The following is a 17,602-nucleotide window of genomic DNA, read 5'->3' on the forward strand; positions in this document are numbered from 1 at the left end:
CCACTATGGAGAACAAGGATTTAGCTTTCTTTCCTACCCTGTCTTCATTGGACACTGGTATTCAGCCTGCTGCACATCTTTCCCAAGGGGCCTCCCTAAAGCAGTTTTTAAGGGCTCTCAGGCGGCACGCCACGGCGAGCTTCCCAGCATCTCACATTGGTTGTGACGCTCCACACCACGTGAAGCCACAGGCCCCCGGAAGCGAGCCCTGCCGGGGGCGTTCCCTCTCCATCCTCCACCCCCTACGCTTTTCAGGCGTTCCGGCCTCTTAGGCTAGGCCAGAAAAGAGGCGGAACGCCGAGATCCGGGAGTGGTTTCCCCGCGGATCGCAGAGCGGAGTGCACCGAGCGCCGCGGGAGCAGCACCTTGGTCCCCTGCTCCCGCGACATGGCCTTCAACTTTGGGGCTCCCTCGGGCACCTCTGGTACAGCTGCAGCCACCGCGGCCCCCGCGGGTGAGTGAGTCCCCCGGACCCTCTCCCGGGGAGGAGGGAAGGCCTTTGGTCCAGCCCTTCGGTCCGAGACTCTTCGGCTTGGGGATCCTGGGGTCTTCTGCCCGCGCGGAGACTTTAGGGGCTTCGGAAAAGGGCGGGCGGCAGCAGAGCGGGCAGAGACGGCTCCTGAGGAGGCCGCGGGGAGAATGGAGGCCCAACCCAGAGCTCGCGCGCTGCGGGTGGGTCCCCGCAGGGCCCTCTCCTCCTAGGGTTCGTTTCCCGCCGCCCGGGAGTCGGACTCGGAGAGACCGGAGGCGGCTCCTCTCACCCTTTGCCGGAGACCCATCCTTCCCTCCCCAACCCTACTCACCCCTCCCCACCTCAGCGTCCGGGACGGGCGCGAACGCTCGCTTGGTTCCCGCTGCTGGGCTCGGCGAGGACAGGGTTGGGGAGCCTTGGGCGCTGCTCTGCGGCTCCCTCGGCCCTGGCCCCTTCGGTTCTTGCTGCGGGACTACACGCTCCGGCTCCTTCTTCCCGTCCCCGCCTCCGCGGCTTTCTTAACTCGTTTGGAGCGAAGTCCGGGTTTGTCTTTGTTCACTTCTTTGAAACCTCCTGCAAACTCTTCTAATCTTTACCTTGCTTTCTCTTCTTTTTCTTCTTTCTTCTTCCCCCCTCCCCCTTTTAAAATTCTGTTTGTTTCTTTGCCTACACGCCTATCAGGATTTGGTGGGCTTGAGACTGCCAACTCCACCGCCAGTGGGTTTAATTTTGGGGGTTTCGGATTAACTGCTAATCCTGCAGTGAACTTTAATATTGGGAATTTCGGTGTTTCTACTACCTCGGCGACTCCGTTCAATTTTGGTAACAGTCTGGCAAGTGCAGGTAGATATGCGGGTCGTCTGTGTAACGAATGTTGGGAGCTGGAGTCCAAGAATATTTTGTGGTTCCAGAGTTTGGGAAAGAACAGCGACTTGTCTAACAAGGAAAGGAAATTCCTTTCCTAATGTCGAATCAAAAACATTTGTAGCAAGTTTTGACTCTCTTAAAAGATTTGGTTTGGGGAAGTCTTGCAAGTTATAAAGTTCCTTTGTTAAATTTGCATTTAATTGAACAGAATATACCTTCCAAGTGATAAGTATTTGGAATGGATTTTTATTTTGAGTAGAATATATTTCCCAGATTATTAGATATCTCTTTCGAAGTATAAGCTCAACAGTCAGGCCCATTTTCCTGGAATTCTTGGACTCCTGCAGTCATTTTTTTTCCATTTTTTCCTGCATCTTTCATTGGAATTTCATTTGATTGTCCTTGTGTTTCCTGAGAGAAACAAGTCTTATACGAACAGCAGCAACCTATCTTGTTTTTTAACCTGTACAATAATAATAATGTGTTTCTTTGGCCAACTAAGCAGATTAGGATACATTTCTATAAGATAACGCAATTATAGAAAGAATCCCCAGTTCTTTACTGGATTTTTTGAGAAATGATCAGAGAGAGCAATTTAATTTATTGTCAGATAGCATTAATTTCTAAAAGATAGGCTAGACGTCTTTGTACTCAAGAAGGTAGTTATGAAGATTCTGGTATCTATATGGATTGTTTGAAGCTCGTTGGAAATTCTGCAAAACACAAACTATAACGTGTGTGTGTGTGTGTGTGTGTATATATATATATTTATAAATTTAAAATAGGTCTATGTGTACCTTGCATACAGTGACCCTATAGAAAAGCCTTGTTCCTCAGCTGCTCGTATATGAATTTATTATTCATATTCTCTTACATATGCCACTTATGCCCATGCCAATTATATGCATTTGGTAAGCATGATTTATTCCCTACGACATATTTGGGAAGTCTGGCATTTTGTGCAGTTACTTGTTACTGCAGTGTGAATATGACCTTGGCAATCTGATTTGAAAACGTTTTGAAGAATACTTGAAATTCCAAAGATTAAACAATCCATTATCACTAAGGTATATTTAAAGTGATCACATATCACTGTTGTTTGGTATGTTTACTTTTCCATGTTTGCTTAAAATTGGCACTGGGTAAAACAGAAACATTATTTTGAAGTTTGTGTTTCCGAACAAACCCACCCAGCTCATAATTCAACAGTAATAAATAAACCTGTTGGTATTTGCTTGATTTCATGTTCATTTGGAGTTATCACTGTGAAGTTTTGAGTTGTGATAATATAACTGTTTTAACTACTTTTATGTATGTTTATGTATGTTCATCAACTTCAAAAGGCTGATTGAAATTCTTGTTTACTTTTTTATTTTATATCCTTGCAGATCCATTTTTACTAATAAACATTTTCATATTATGAAGCATGTTAAGATACCAATGTTTTTATTGTATAGCCAATTCAGAATATATCTTAGTTTTTCTGTGAAAATTAGAAGTAATGAAAAAAGATTAGGAACAATGTTCAGTACTTTAGGTGATTTTTATCAAAATGTTTATAGTTTGCAGTACTGCAGTAGAACCTACAAGTAAATAGAGTATTTGGTTGTGCCTGCATGCAACACGTAGTCTATTCTTGAGTAATTTTCCAAGTCAGAGTCATATGATGACTATCAGTGGGTTGGGTTTTTTTCCTTCTTATATCTTTTATGTTACAATATTGATGAATCTCTGTCTCTTATGCCAGAAATATATGAGACTAAAAGTTAGAATCCCAGAGAGTCTGCAGTATAACTCAGCACTAATGGTTCAAACATTTGTCTTAAAAGTCTTTTTTGACACCACATTCGTAATCAGGTAAAGACTGACAGTAAGGGGAAAAAAGCCATTGTGTATTGGCCAGCATTCCATTCCATTCATATGTCAGCTTCGATATGGTTAAGATTAACTTCATCTCTAGATTTATCTAAAACTGAAATTTGTGTATCTGTCAGTGTTGTGGCGCAGAGCGCCATGGTGATAGCTCTGCTCTACTTGTGGGCCACTGTTGCCTTGTGATTTTTTTTCCCCTTATCTCTTCAAGAAACACATTCTTGTTTACATACCAATATAAGAGTCAGTATATTGGTATGTTTCATTTGAAAAGTTGCTCAGTCTTGATGGAGACTAAGTAGAAATATAAGCTAAAGTAGAGTATAAATTAATTCACTGAAGCCAGGGTTGCAAACTGGCAGCACAGTCTGCCAGTATGATCTGTTTGTCACACTGTTGTAAAAATATTTGAATTAGTTACAAAAAAATCAATTGACTTCACGTTTAAAATTGTGTAAATTTCACACAGAAAATCTAGATTTTCTGTTTCTCGGGAGAAATGGGAATATTCAACACTACTAAACTACCATTCTCCTGCAGCAGTAATTTGCTGGAATTTAGGAACTGCTGCCATTTAAAAAAAACTGTTCACACTGATCCATTCTGGCAGTCAGTAAACACCTAGTCTATTTCATTCATGAATGTTATCAGCCTGTATCTTGTAGGCATTTGAATTTGCAACCCCTGCTATAAAAGTACACAGTCTATTTTAGCCTTAACACTATGGCAATAGGCTTATTAACATGTTTACTCAGCTGTAGCTTAATCACCTCTTTAGTTGAAGGGTATATATTGCATTGTGGTATTTCTACTTTAAATACTTAGTAGCTCATTTCTTGCAACATACTGACTTCTTGATTAGTAGTATAGTTTTTTAAAAATTGACCTTGAAGTAGAGAAAGGAAAAGTTAGACCAATATATTTTGTCTTTATATGGAGCAATTGCTTATCATGTAATTTGAAAAGGAAATTACCTCATATGTATACAAAAGATTCTTCCTTGCTATTTTATTTATCCTTTTTTAATTAGGTGGGTTTAGTGGATTTGGGACGCCGTCTACAACAGCAGGTTCTGCGTTCAGCTTTTCTGCTCCAGCTAACCCGGGCACTACTGGTGAGAGGACACCTTTTTTTTTTTAATTTTTATTTTATTTTTTTTGACTGTGTTGGGTCCTCGTTGCTGCGTGCAGGCTTTCTCTAGTTGTGGCGAGCTGGGGCTACTCTTTGTTGCTGTGTGCGGGCTTCTCATTGCGGTGACTTCTCTTGTTGCAGAGCACAGGCTCTAGGTGCGTGGGCTTCAGTAGTTGTAGCACGTGGGCTCAGTAGTTGTGGCTCGCGGGCTCTAGAGTACAGGCTCAGTAGTTGTGGTGCACGGGCTTAGTTGCTCCATGGCACGTGGGATCTTCCCGGACCAGGGCTCAAACCCGTGTCCCCTGCATTGGCAGGTGGATTCTTAACCACTGCACCACCAGGGAAGCCCAAGAGGACATCTTATATCATTTGTAGAAGCAAATGAGCTACAAGTCAGCTTGTTTTTTTACCTTAAACAATTAAAATTTTTCATTCAAAGGACTCTTCGGTGGTGCTCAGAACAAAGGTTTTGGATTTGGCACTGGCTTTGGTACAACAGCTGGAACTAGTACTGGTTTAGGTACTGGTTTGGGAACTGGACTTGGATTTGGAGGATTTCATACACAGCAGCAGCAGCAGCAACAGACTAGTAAGTATAAGAGGTTTTCATTTTCAGATATGAAGCCGTAACAATGTAGGCAACATTGTTGAGTGCACTGTTCAAAACACTTTAGTGGATATCTTTTTTTTTTTTTTTGGAGGAATTATAAAGTATTCTAAAAGCTACTTCTTGTGTTCATATATGATGATAGCACCTGGGGAAAAGACACATTGGCATGATTCTGACTATAAGGCCTCTGTGTTTAGTATCACTCCTTTAAAATTTTTGTTGTTGTTGATAAAAATAACAAATATAGAAAGCGGCACAAAATTACAGCTTCATGAATTACGCCATTGTAACCACTGCCCATGTCAGGAGGTGGACCCTGGCCAGCCACTTCAGAAGCCCTCCACGTTTCCCTCCTAGTCACTTCCCCATCAGAGGAAATATAGTTTTGCCTTTTGTGTTGATCACTTCCTTACTTTTCTTTATGGTTTTGTCTTGTATTGTTTAGTTTCATTTGTCTTAAATCTCTGTAAGTTCCCCTTTTAGCTCTTTCTTTTTTATTTATTTTTCAATTTGTTGAAGAAATCAGATCATTTGTCTTGTAGAGGTTGTCAGTCAGAACTTTACTGATTGCATTCCTATTGTATAGTTAGCATATTCCTTTGTACACTTAGCATATCCCTTGTCCTCTGTATTTCTTGTAAATTAGGTTGGATCTAGGGGCTTATTTATGTTGATAGTTCAGTTTTTTTGTTTGTTTGCAAGACTACTTTATAAGTAGTGTTGTATTTTTATCAAGAGGCATATAATGTCTGATTCTATTTTTTGTGATGTTAGCAGCAGCCATTGGTGATCATTACCTAGATCCATTAATTCATTAGGGGTTGTAAAATGGTATTATTCCAACCATCTGATTCCTTTGTCATTTATTTGTTGAAATACTTCTATAAAGAGAAACTACCTCATCCACTATTTGGTTGATTCTTTCCCTTTATTCTTAGCTTTCAAAATAAAGAGTTGGTTCCTTATCATTCTCCAAAGGTAACCAATTTTTTTTTTTATGTCAGGAACTCAAGTATTTAAATTATTTGATATTTTTCAGTCCATTGCAGTTTTCCATATTGATGTTTAAATTGTTCCATCTTTGGCCAGTGTAAGCCTCTTCAGGTTGGTTCCCAGGTCCTTTCAGAGAAGTGTAGAATTAGTCTTTGATAGCTTCCTTACTAGCTGGTGTGGCAGTATGTTGCAGGGTTATCTTGTATGGATTAGTTTATTTAATTATCACAAGAACTCTATGAAATAGAACTCTTGTTACCTCCATTTTATAGGTGAAGAGAGGTAACTGAGAAAATTGTGACTTTTCCATATATCTTCCAAGATGTAGTATAGGAACATAAATTCAAGTTCCTTGACTTCCTTTGTAATGCTCCTTTTGCTTTTGCATAGTTTGCTACCTCTTAAAATCACTTTTGTTTCATTTTTCTTAGGTAAGTTGATTGATTGGCTGAAATTCATCCTACTCAGTCATTGAAGATTAGTAACGTATTAAAAATGAATTTCAATAATTATCTAACCAATAGGATGAAGATAATAGAATTATTCTTTCTAGTGTAACAATTATATCTTTCTTACTGTCCTCCTGCAACAATACAAAGTTTGATGGAAATCCAAGTAGTTAAGGAAAAGAAAGGAAAAGAAGTTTTTTCTTTGTTTCTTGACATAAAGTCTCTTCAACTATAAGTTATAGTTGTGCTTACTCTTGTTAGGAAAAATGGGAATTTGAATCTGGTGCTGTTCATTTTCAGAATGAAAAGGGCTCATTCTGCTGAGTGTATGTTTTATGTCAGGCACTGTGTATATAAGGTATATGTACTGGGTATATAAGGTTGCTCATAGTCTATAAGGAGATAGAATAACAAACATCCAATTAGATAGAATAATAAACATTCAATTATAAAAAATATATATGTGTGAAAGCACTAAATTAGACCCATACAAGGTGCTTTGGAATGTAGAGGAAGAGTTGAATCTTAAGGGAATTAGCCAGTTGGATAAAATCAGAAAAGGGTATTCCAGGCAGAGGGAATAACAGTGACAAAGGCACGAATGCATGACATGGCGTGATGAATTTGGGACCTGCTGTTGAAAGGAGTTTGACTTTAATCTGCAAAGATTGTGGAGTTTTTGCCTCATTTTTAAAAACTCTGGCTTGCATGAGGTGCTTGCTGTCTGGTTACACCACCTCTGATGTGTCTGATCTCTGTTATCTGCTGATTTCCTGGGCATTGAACACTTTGGCAGCTGGCTCTGAGTCCCACTTTTCTTTCCAACTTGTGCTCTCAATCTGGGTTATGTTAGCATTCACATGGCTATGTACTCAGACAGCCATACCATCTACCTTTTATTCCAAAGACCTTTTCCATTTCACTTTAGCCACAATTCTTACCTTGGACTTTGGCAACATCTGAAACTGTTCTAATTCCATAATCAATCAATAATCTAATTCCAATCATCAATAATAATCCATAATCAAACATCCCACAACCTATTGCTCTTTTAGCCTGCCTTTTCAACCACTTCCAACATAGCTGTTCTTAGACCTCATTAGGATCTTAGAGCACTGACACTTTCTACTCTTCCGTCAGCTCCTTCCTGTCTCACTGTCCTTTCTAATTAGCTTAGAGCCCTTGTCCTTCCATTTCAGTCACTCTTGCCAGTATGCTAAACTTCCTTATCCTTGTATCATGTCCGCTGGAAAAAACAACCCCAAGCCTGTGTAAGCCCAACTGTCTGTCTAGATACTGCTTGAGAAAATCATACAGTACAGAAGATTGAATCTCTAAATTCTTAATCACCAACCCAAGTTGGGGCCTCAACATTGCCTGGTAATCCTGTGAAGTTTCTATTTTCAAATTTTCTCCCACTTTCTGTAAGTTATTTTAAACCTTTATTCTCTTCAAATCTCAAAGTTCTCTGTTCTCACTTTTAGTAGATGGCCTTGACCTCTGCTTCAAAGAGAAAATAGAATGCCTCATTGTAATTCCTTCAGTTGCCCACTACCGAATCTTATTTATCTACCTACCCCTGTAACCCATCCTCTTCTCTTTTCGCCTGTGCTCTGGATCTCATATCCTCCCACCTTCTGGAGCTCCTTGTGCTGTTGATTATTTTTCCCAGCAGACCCCCACCCCATTCCACCTCTCATCCCCCACCAAAAACAAAGTCTTCAGCTTCTCTATCCCAGGATTATTCTCATTCACATTTAAACGTCTGAAGTTTCTTTTTTCTTAAAACAGAAACAAAAAAATAAAACTACTTTAATTTCACATCTCACTTCAGTTATCTCTTGCTATCACTCTCTTCTCCCCTTCATAAACTACTTGAAATAGATATAGAAGAATGGGATCCCCTGCTGCTGTCTTCTGTTACCTCTTAGCCCACACTAATCTGTTTTCTACTTTCTTTACCCAGTCAAATAGTTATGGTCATTAATTATCTCAAATACAATGAACATCTGCTGTTCTTTAATTGTGAAAAATTCTAACACAAAAATAGTAAAATGACCCCACGTTCTACCAAATAGATTCAACAAAAGTCAGAATTTGCCACATTTGTTTTATCTATATCCTCCTTCCTCCCCCCTCCTTTTTTTTTTGAATTGCTGAAGTGTCAGTACTTTAAAGCAAATCCCAAACATGTCATTTCACCCTTACTTTACTGCTTTACTATGCTTCTCTCTTTAAAAACATGGAGTCATTCCAACTCACAATTACTAATTCCTTGGTATCATCCTTAATCAGATTTCCCCATATGTCTCAGTAAAGTTTTCTTCAGTTGGTTTATTTGAATCATGATCTAAACAAGGTCCACACATTATGTCTCTTAAGCTTCTTTTTAGTATAGAGAATTCCCTGTTTGGGTTTTTTTTTACCCCACTCATGAATTGTTACAGAAACTGGACCAGTTGTCCTGTGAAATATCCCCCAATCTAGATTTGTTTGTTTCCTTGTAGAATCATTTGACTTTATGCCCCATATTTCTGGTAAATGAAGTTAGCTTTAGGTACTTTATTAGATTTAAGTTTGACTTTTTGTCATGAATACTTTGCGGGTGGTGCTGTGTGCTTCCTATTGTATCGTATTATGAGGCCATCTCTTTTAGAGATGCTAAGATAGATCATTGGGTTCGGGTGGTGAGAGCCAGTCTGTCTTGTAAAGTTCCCCATCAGTCTTTAACCTAATGGTTTCATTCATTGATGGTCATTGCCTCAATCCGTTATTTTATTAGGAGTTGCAATATTAGGAGTTAGTGATTTTCTAATTCTGCCTTCTCTTCTGCACTGAAAGTCTTCTTCTGTAAAAGGAGTTTTTCTGCATCCCCCCAAGACTGCTTGGTCACCCTGAAATGGAATCTGTATAGGAAAGGCAAGATAAATTCTTTCTTTTTAACTGACAGTTTTTGTAAGAAGTTGTTGGTGGCCTGATTATTTCCAATGGTGTCCAAGGTGTTGAGATTTTTCTGAATTTTTAATTTTTAATTTTAAAAATTATCATTTTGAATGCATGAGATTTAATAAATTGAATGTGTTTGAGTTGGAGGCATTCATTATTCTTTTTGATGCTCAAATTGTCACATTTTTGGCCAATGTGAGCCCTCAACTTCAGTGATAGTCTGGTCTTTTTTTTCTCTTACCCTATTGTTTAGTACTCCATATTCCTTTTGCCAGCTTATCTTCCCCTCCTCTTTGACACAGAGATTTTGCACATGCTGTTCTTCTTTGACGCTACCCCATGGCCTGGCTGACTACTTCCTTTAGACCTTAGCTGAAGTTCTTATGCGACAGCCTTCTCTTAACCCTCCTGCCCCAAGCTTGATTAGCTTCCTCATTTAGGACTCTCAGAGCCTCTACTTCGAGGCACTTATCACAACTGTTAATATTTGTTTGATATGCTCAGTTTGTTTAAAGAACCAGTCTTGTTTACCATGGTATCCTTAGTGTTTGCCTCTATGTCTGACACTTAGGGGGTACTCAGTAAATATTTGTTGAATGAATGCATGGTGAATGAATGAATGAAAATATGCATGTATGTATATATGTATGATATATAAAACCAGGAGAGACTGTATCGTCAGGAAATCTAAGAGAGAAGAGTTTTTCAAGAAGGATGTGTATTCAGTGAAAGTTGAAGATTTTCTCTGAGGATTGAAGGAATGAATAATCAACAGCATGAGGGCCTGAGAAGGTAGAAAGGTGTGAGAAATCTAATATGCTAAGGCTTTAAAAGCATCTGTTGCATTTTGTTATTTGCGTTTCTCAAATGCCTTCCAGCTAGTGAGCTCTGAGTAGACTAGTGTGGTTGGACTCTAGTGTGAAGTGTAAATTAGTATAGATGATAGTTTGTTAATCTTATTTAAAAGTTTAGGAAGATAAAACCTAGGAATTTCTTGTTGGAAGCTCCAAAGTGAGCATATAGCAAATCAGGATTCAAGTCTTCTGGCTTCTAATCCACTTCTTTACCATTTTCATAAATGCCCATTTGGGAATTAATAATTCTCACGTTGAGGGTAACAGCAGCCCCTCTCTAGCCCTGTAGAAGCCCCATTGGCCTTGTGGTACTTGCAATCTTTAAAGCTGAAAGAAAACTTAAATATCATCTAATATAGTGGTCCTAAAATTCAGGTCATTTTGGTATTCATGATTTTTCTTTTATCTACATACCATTTGTATTATTATTAGAGAATTTTCTTTAAATCAATTTACTTTTAAACATTAAATATGTTTATTTTGAAAGGAAAATCCAAACTACTGCTATAAATGGAAAACCAGTATCACTTGCTATAGCTATTGTTTCTTTATAAAGAAACAATAATTGAACTTAAGTCCACAGAAAATATAATAGTGTTAATAAATTCTAGCTAGATACCTTTGCTTTAAACTCCTAGTTTTAGATTTGTTCTCCCCTTTGTTAAAAAGTGAGATAAGTGATGACACGAGGCATTAAAGGCATACTAGCACCAAACTGAGACTTTAAAAATATATATAATCAGATAATTAAAAGAGAAGTTTTTGTCATATGATTTCGTCCATCTGGTGACTCAACTGTTGCTTGACAAAATAATTTCATGTACCAAGGTTATTTGCTTATCTAGCACTTTGGAAATACTGGTCTGATCTAACAACTCAGCCCTTCTTTCTATTGGAGAAATTTTAACACAGAGTAAGTAACTTGTCCAAAGTTACACAGCCAGCTAAAGCTTTAGCTTAGGATTTGCCCATTTGTTGTTTTTTTTACTATATATTTCTTTGCACTAAGAGAAGGAAATTGTTTATTAAGCTGATATTGATATAACATTGATATAATGATTCTTTTGGCTTATTTTGTATCCTCCAATTTGTATATATTATACAAATATAACAGTAGTAAAGGTTGTTTAAAAAAACAATTCTGCAACTTCACGGACTTTACCCTTTTTTCGGTGTGGGTCTAATATTAATATCATGGATCTAAATTGTGTTTAATGGAATTATTTGTATTAAGATGATATCAGAAATGCAAGTTTAACATTATAAGGATTGTTCTGGTATATTACTTTCCTATTATTGCCATAACAAAGCATCACAAACTTAGTGACTTAAAACATATTACCTTACAGTTCTGGAGATCAGAAATCCAGAACTAAATTTCACTGAGCTAAAATCAAGGTGTTAATAGGACTGCGTTACTTCTGGGGGCTCTGGGGAGAATCCATCCCCTTGCCTTGTCCAGCTTCTAGAGTCTCCATTTCTTAGCTTATAGCTCCTTCCTCCATCTTCAAAGCCAGCAGCACAGCATCTTCAAATCTCACTTTGACTCTGACCTCCCTCTTCCCTTTTAAAGAGCCCTTATATTATGTTGAACCCACTCTGATAATCCAGGATAATCTCAGTTTAGTTAATTTAATCACATCTGCGAAGTCCCTTTTGCTGTGCAAGGTAACATATTTACAGGTTCTGGGGATTAATATGTGGATCTCTTGGGGCGGGGGATATTATTCTTACCATATCTAGGACCTGAATTGATTGATTCTTTTTTTAAAAAACTAATTTTGGGGTACATTTTTAGCATTAGGTGGTCTCTTCAGCCAGCCTACACAAGCTCCTGCCCAGTCCAACCAACTGATAAATACTGCAAGTGCTCTTTCTGCTCCAACACTGCTGGGAGATGAGAGAGATGCTATTTTGGCAAAATGGAATCAACTACAGGCCTTTTGGGGAACAGGAAAAGGATATTTCAACAGTAACATTCCACCAGTGGAATTCACACAAGAAAACCCATTTTGCCGTTTTAAGGTATTAATACTGCTTTTGATCTTCACTTGAAGAGTGTATGAGAAAATGTGATATTTGGATTAAAATAATACTATGAAAACAATTGTTTGGTTTTTTAGTACTCCTTAAACATGGTACAATAACACTTTCGTTTTAAAAGTACAGAAACTATAAAATTGAAGTGATTTCTTACATATGTGTGATTGAGATGACTAGAATATGACTGAAGGAAGGTGTGACTAGAGTGTAATTTATAGCAGGAAAAAATGTTAACAGAGGGGAAATGGTCTTCTTGGCACCCATAAAGGGGAGACCCAAAACTAGAATTTAGTGGTTTTCGTCTAACATTGTCCTGGAAAGTACACCCTAACCAGCAGACCGGAGTACCTCTTCTGCTTGGCGTGTATACTGCTGTCATCATAGCTGACGCCAAAGCCAGGACTCCGACAACATAGTATGTTTTCCTTGCTGTGATTCCATGCCTACCAAACAACCTTCTCATTTGAATTTAACTTCGCAGAGATTCTACTTATCAGCCAGTGAGATTTAGGTCAACTTGGTGATGTATCTTTCATAAAAAATTAACGTATTTCAATCCAGTTTATACGTCAGCCTCTTTTAAGTTTTGTTGGCCTATGTCAGTCTCTTAAACCTCATCAATGTGTACATAGGCTGGTGTTTGGAGTTGCAAGGCTGAGGATCAGACCCTTGAACATGGTTAAACAACAGAAAGTGACCAACCTATCTTGTTAGGGAACCTGTTTATCTCATCACTCTACAAAAAGAAAGTATATCTTTTGAGTGTATATAGTTGAAATTTTAATACTTTTGTGTAGTGACTAAGAGGTATATAGTAGACATAGGTTGAATATGACAATTTAATTTTTTTCTTTTTTTAATTGATATATTAACATACATATGGTAAAATGCATAATGAACTAATACAGAGTGAATTTAAATTCTTTTTAAAAAATTGCATTATAAGTGGTGACAAAAGAGAAAAAAGGCTTCTGTCTAAAAGAGTAATTCTTCAGGAAGGTATAGTTTGTCATTTAATATATGTAAAAAACTAACCTGTTTCATAAAGTTTTATATTACATGAAACCATAAAATAATGTAGGCGTTGTTTATAGCATTTATAAGTTGACAGTGTTATTATGGTACTTTAAAAGTATTTATTTGGTAAACATTTCTTTATATATCTTTATATAAACTTCACTTAAGATTCCATGAGTCAGATATATAATAAAGTAAATTACATTTTGGTCGATGACTTTTGCAGTCATTTTTATGGCATGCAGAGTTGTTTCCACAGTGTTCGGAAACACCCAACGATGATGGATATCAAAGTTTTTCAGAGGAGAAAGCTATTTAGTTACTCTGTGGAAGAGGAAATTTTAATTTCACTCTCTAAGTTTATGTTATTCTTGGGTTAGAAAGTTTCTCTTTATAATTGTGTGACCTTCTAGGGCACAGAGTTGTGGAAAGAATCATTACATATTCCCTTCATTACCAGACATTAAGCTGTTTTCCCTGTTTTAGCAGATGTTAAGCTGTTAATATTAAACACGTGATTTGAGATCTGTACATGTTTTTGATATTGTTTGTTTTGTCATTCCACAGGCAGTAGGTTATAGTTGTATGCCCAATAATAAAGATGAAGATGGGCTAGTGGTTTTAGTTTTCAACAAAAAAGAAACAGATATTCGAAGCCAGCAACAGCAATTGGTAGAATCATTGCATAAAGTTTTGGGAGGAAACCAGACCCTTACTGTAAATGTAGAGGGTGTTAAAACATTGCCAGATGATCAGTAAGTATACATTAAATATACTGTATATTTCTGTGTGCCTGGTCCAAAGAGAGTGATCAACAGTGTTTTTGTTGCTAAAGCACAAATTAAATCTCAAAGCAGAATCTTTCTCAGCTAGTGATTCTTCAGTATTTATAGAAGCATTTGTTTAAAAGCTTTTTTCTTAATCTTGGGTTTCTTATTAGATGCTAATAATTTCTTAGATTTCTCATTCAGAAACAGGAGGAAACTTAATTATGGCTGTGTGCAAATTAGGGGCCACAAAGACATTGGAATGTTTTAACTGATTACTGTACATGTTCACTCATGGATAAATGTGATTAACTTCCCTTGTCCTATGTATAATTATCATGCTTAGTGTCAAGACATTTGCTTTAGGATATCTTGGGTTAGAAGAATTACTGTTATCAGTGAGATATAATAACTGAAATCAGATTTTACTTTTTGGACTAAATTGCAATGAAGCAACCCATAAACTTCAACAGAATCTCCAAAGTACTTCTCAATTTTGGGGAAAAAAAAATAACATTTACATAGGACTTTGCAGCTAAGCATACCTTTTATAGATAATATCTTACTTGCTTACCTCATTTTAACTTTATTTAGCACCCTTTAATTTAGAAGGGTGCTTCTGAATTCAGCTAGCACCCTTCTAAAATCACATGCTGCATTGATATTTGTGGCTGTTATATGCTCCATATTTTATAACTTGGTTATCTTTCCCCCAGGACAGAAGTTGTCATTTATGTTGTTGAGCGTTCTCCAAATGGTACTTCAAGAAGAGTTCCAGCTACAACACTATATGCCCATTTTGAACAAACCAATATAAGAACACAGTTGCAGCAACTTTGTGTAACCCTTTCTATGACTAGAACAGAACTTTCTCCTGCACAGATCAAACAGCTTTTACAGAATCCTCCCGCTGGTATGTTTCCAGAGTCATAGAGTTGAGGAAATGAAAAATTCAGAAATACATGCCTCCTCTATTTTGGGAGGTGTTGCTTGGTTATTAATATTAATAACACCAGTGTCAGCTTATTGTGTCTGCTTATTTGGGACACAGTTTTGAATGTTTTTATTGTATTCATTCATTTAGTTTTTTCTATTATATAGCTAATATGTTTGTTAGAAATTTGGGCAATGATGAACTAAAGAAAAATAGTCCATACTCCATCTACCCAAAGATAATGTAATCTTAGTATTTTATTTTTGTTTAGCTTATCTCTTATTTTAACTAAGTATTCAAGTAAAACCTGAATGTGTTCTCACCATAAAAGTTTCTAGATTGACTGTGTGATGGATCTTTACCTCTCTTCCATAGAAGTAACTATTATCAATAATTTATTGAACTTTATTAATCCTTTATCTGTAATTTTAATGTAAGCATATGTATACTAAGTCCTTGAAAAAAGTATTCTGCACTATACATTTACTGCAACCTGCCTTTTGACTTATAGTATTTCTTAGTATTTTCCATGTCAGTACATAAATCTTATTCTTTTTAAAAGCTGCGTGGAATACTGTGGATGTACCTTACTGAATTTAACCTCTAGGTTGTTTCTACCTTTTACTATTATAAACTATGCAGCAATTAACATCCTTGTAAATATGTCTTAGAACACATAGGCATGTATTTTTTTAGAATAATCTCTGGTACTGAAATTTTTGAGTCAAGATTATGTGTACAGTCAGCCCTCTGTATATGGGAGTTCCACATCTGTAGGTTCTGCATTTGCACATTCAACTAACCACAGCTCCAAAATAGGAGAAAAAAGATCTTAGGAAGTTCGAAAAAACAAAATTTGAATTGCTGCGCCTTGGCAGCTATTTACAAAGCATTTACATTGTATTAGATATTGTAAGTAACCTACAAATGATTTAAAGTGTATGGTAGGATGGGTGTAGATTATATGCAAATACTACGCTATTTTTTACAAGGGACTTGAGCATCCCCAAGGAGTGGGGTGGGCCTCAACCCTATCCTCTGTGGATACCAGAGGGATGACTGTACTTAACATATTGTTGGACCTGCCAAATGGCTCTCCAGGGGAGGTTCTACCATTTACATTCATAACAGGAATGTGTTACTTCTCCTCATATTTTAAATTTTTCTAATATTTTCTCATTCTGCTCTATTTTTGCCAACAATGGAGATTATCTGTCTTTAATTTTGCCACTCTGATGGCAAAAAATTAATACTTATTTTCATTTGCATTTCCCTGATAACTACTAAAGTTGACCAGCTTTTTGTATGTTTATTAGTCCCGTGTTTATAATTTTTGTGAATTACCTATTCATGTCGTTTGCCCATTTTCTATTAAATTTTTTGTCTTTCTGATTTAGAAGAGCTCTTTCTATATTCTGGAGGTTAATCTATTACCCTATAGGTTATAGATATGTGCTTTCAAGTCACTTTTTTTTTTTAGCTTTATCTTACAATTTTTTGTTGTTGTGGTCATATTTGACAATCATTTTTCATTACAGCTTCTAGGTTTTGTGTCTTACTTTAGCAGGGCTTTTCCCATACAAATATTATAAAAATGGAAAATAGTTCCTTTTAGAAAAAATATTTCTTCTTTGTGGTAGGTGTTGATCCAATTATCTGGGAACAAGCCAAGGTGGATAACCCTGATTCTGAAAAGTAAGTGTATCTTCATCTTGCTTTCATATAAGAACTAATATTTACTACCAGGGAAGCAAACAAATGCAAGCTGTTAACTACAGTTCTTACATTCGAGGTGAGTTTATTTTCCTTTTCATTGCTTTTTAAAGAATGTTGATTATGGTAAAGCAGCATAGTGTGGTGAAAACATTAAAATCTGAGTACTAGTGCCCTAATTATATATCTGCATTTAGTAATGCAGTTTTTGACCAAACTGTATTTCCTCATTCGTAAAATAAGGAGGTTAGATGAAATCTCTGTGGTGTAACATTGTTGATTTCATAGTCATAGATCTGCCTTTGAACCCTAGAAATATAGTGAAATTACATGAGTGTTATTATGAAAACCTTACCGTGTATTTTGTAATAACAGGCTTAGGTCTGAAAATTGACCACTTGTATTTCTTCAGGTTAATTCCTGTACCAATGGTGGGTTTCAAAGAACTTCTTCGAAGACTGAAGGTTCAAGATCAGATGACTAAGCAGCATCAGACCAGATTAGATGTAAGAATCTAGCTTCATTCTCTGGCCCTAGGAGTAGTATAGGGGTTACAGACCTTTCTTTTTACCATGTGTTTTAGTTACTGTTCTGTCTTAGGGGAGATGATAGAGTATATACTGCAAATTAACAATTATACTTTCATATAACTTCTTTATTATGGAGCCTCCAAACTCATGTAAATCTGATTTGTTATATTCTAACAATGAATTTAGAATTGTTGGCTTTTTTTTTAATAATATAAATTTATTTATTTATTTATTTATTTATATTTGGCTGCATTGGGTCTTCATTGCTGTGTGCGGGCTTTCTCTAGTTGCAGCAAGTGGGGCTATTCTTCTTTGCGGTGCACGGGCTTCTCATTGTGGTGGCTTCTCTTGTTGTGGAGCACAGGCTCTAGGCGCACGGGCTTCAGTAGTTGTGGCTCGCAGGC

At 37.0% G+C, this 17,602-nt stretch overlaps 1 protein-coding gene across 3 annotated transcripts in view; it reads left to right on the forward strand.

Annotated features, from left to right (window-relative positions):
* Positions 1 to 262: 262 nt before the first annotated feature.
* NUP54 (nucleoporin 54) overlaps positions 263 to 17,602 on the forward strand; it is a 30,103-nt gene continuing 12,763 nt past the window's right edge. The window contains exons 1-9 of one of the 3 annotated variants that reach the window (XM_082463831.1): positions 295 to 454; positions 1,154 to 1,315; positions 4,242 to 4,325; positions 4,782 to 4,931; positions 11,993 to 12,219; positions 13,822 to 14,009; positions 14,738 to 14,934; positions 16,596 to 16,650; positions 17,081 to 17,174. In XM_082463831.1, coding sequence (XP_082319957.1) covers positions 388 to 454; positions 1,154 to 1,315; positions 4,242 to 4,325; positions 4,782 to 4,931; positions 11,993 to 12,219; positions 13,822 to 14,009; positions 14,738 to 14,934; positions 16,596 to 16,650; positions 17,081 to 17,174 — 1,224 coding nt within the window. In that variant the 5' untranslated portion in view covers positions 295 to 387. Of the gene's footprint in view, positions 455 to 1,153; positions 1,316 to 4,241; positions 4,326 to 4,781; positions 4,932 to 11,992; positions 12,220 to 13,821; positions 14,010 to 14,737; positions 14,935 to 16,595; positions 16,651 to 17,080; positions 17,175 to 17,602 lie in introns of all 3 variants that reach the window. The other 2 variants (XM_082463829.1, XM_082463830.1) reach the window with 2 other exon arrangements.

The sequence above is a fragment of the Balaenoptera physalus genome (assembly GCF_965194825.1).
Source record: "Balaenoptera physalus genome assembly, chromosome: 5".
Lineage (NCBI taxonomy): Eukaryota > Metazoa > Chordata > Mammalia > Artiodactyla > Balaenopteridae > Balaenoptera > Balaenoptera physalus.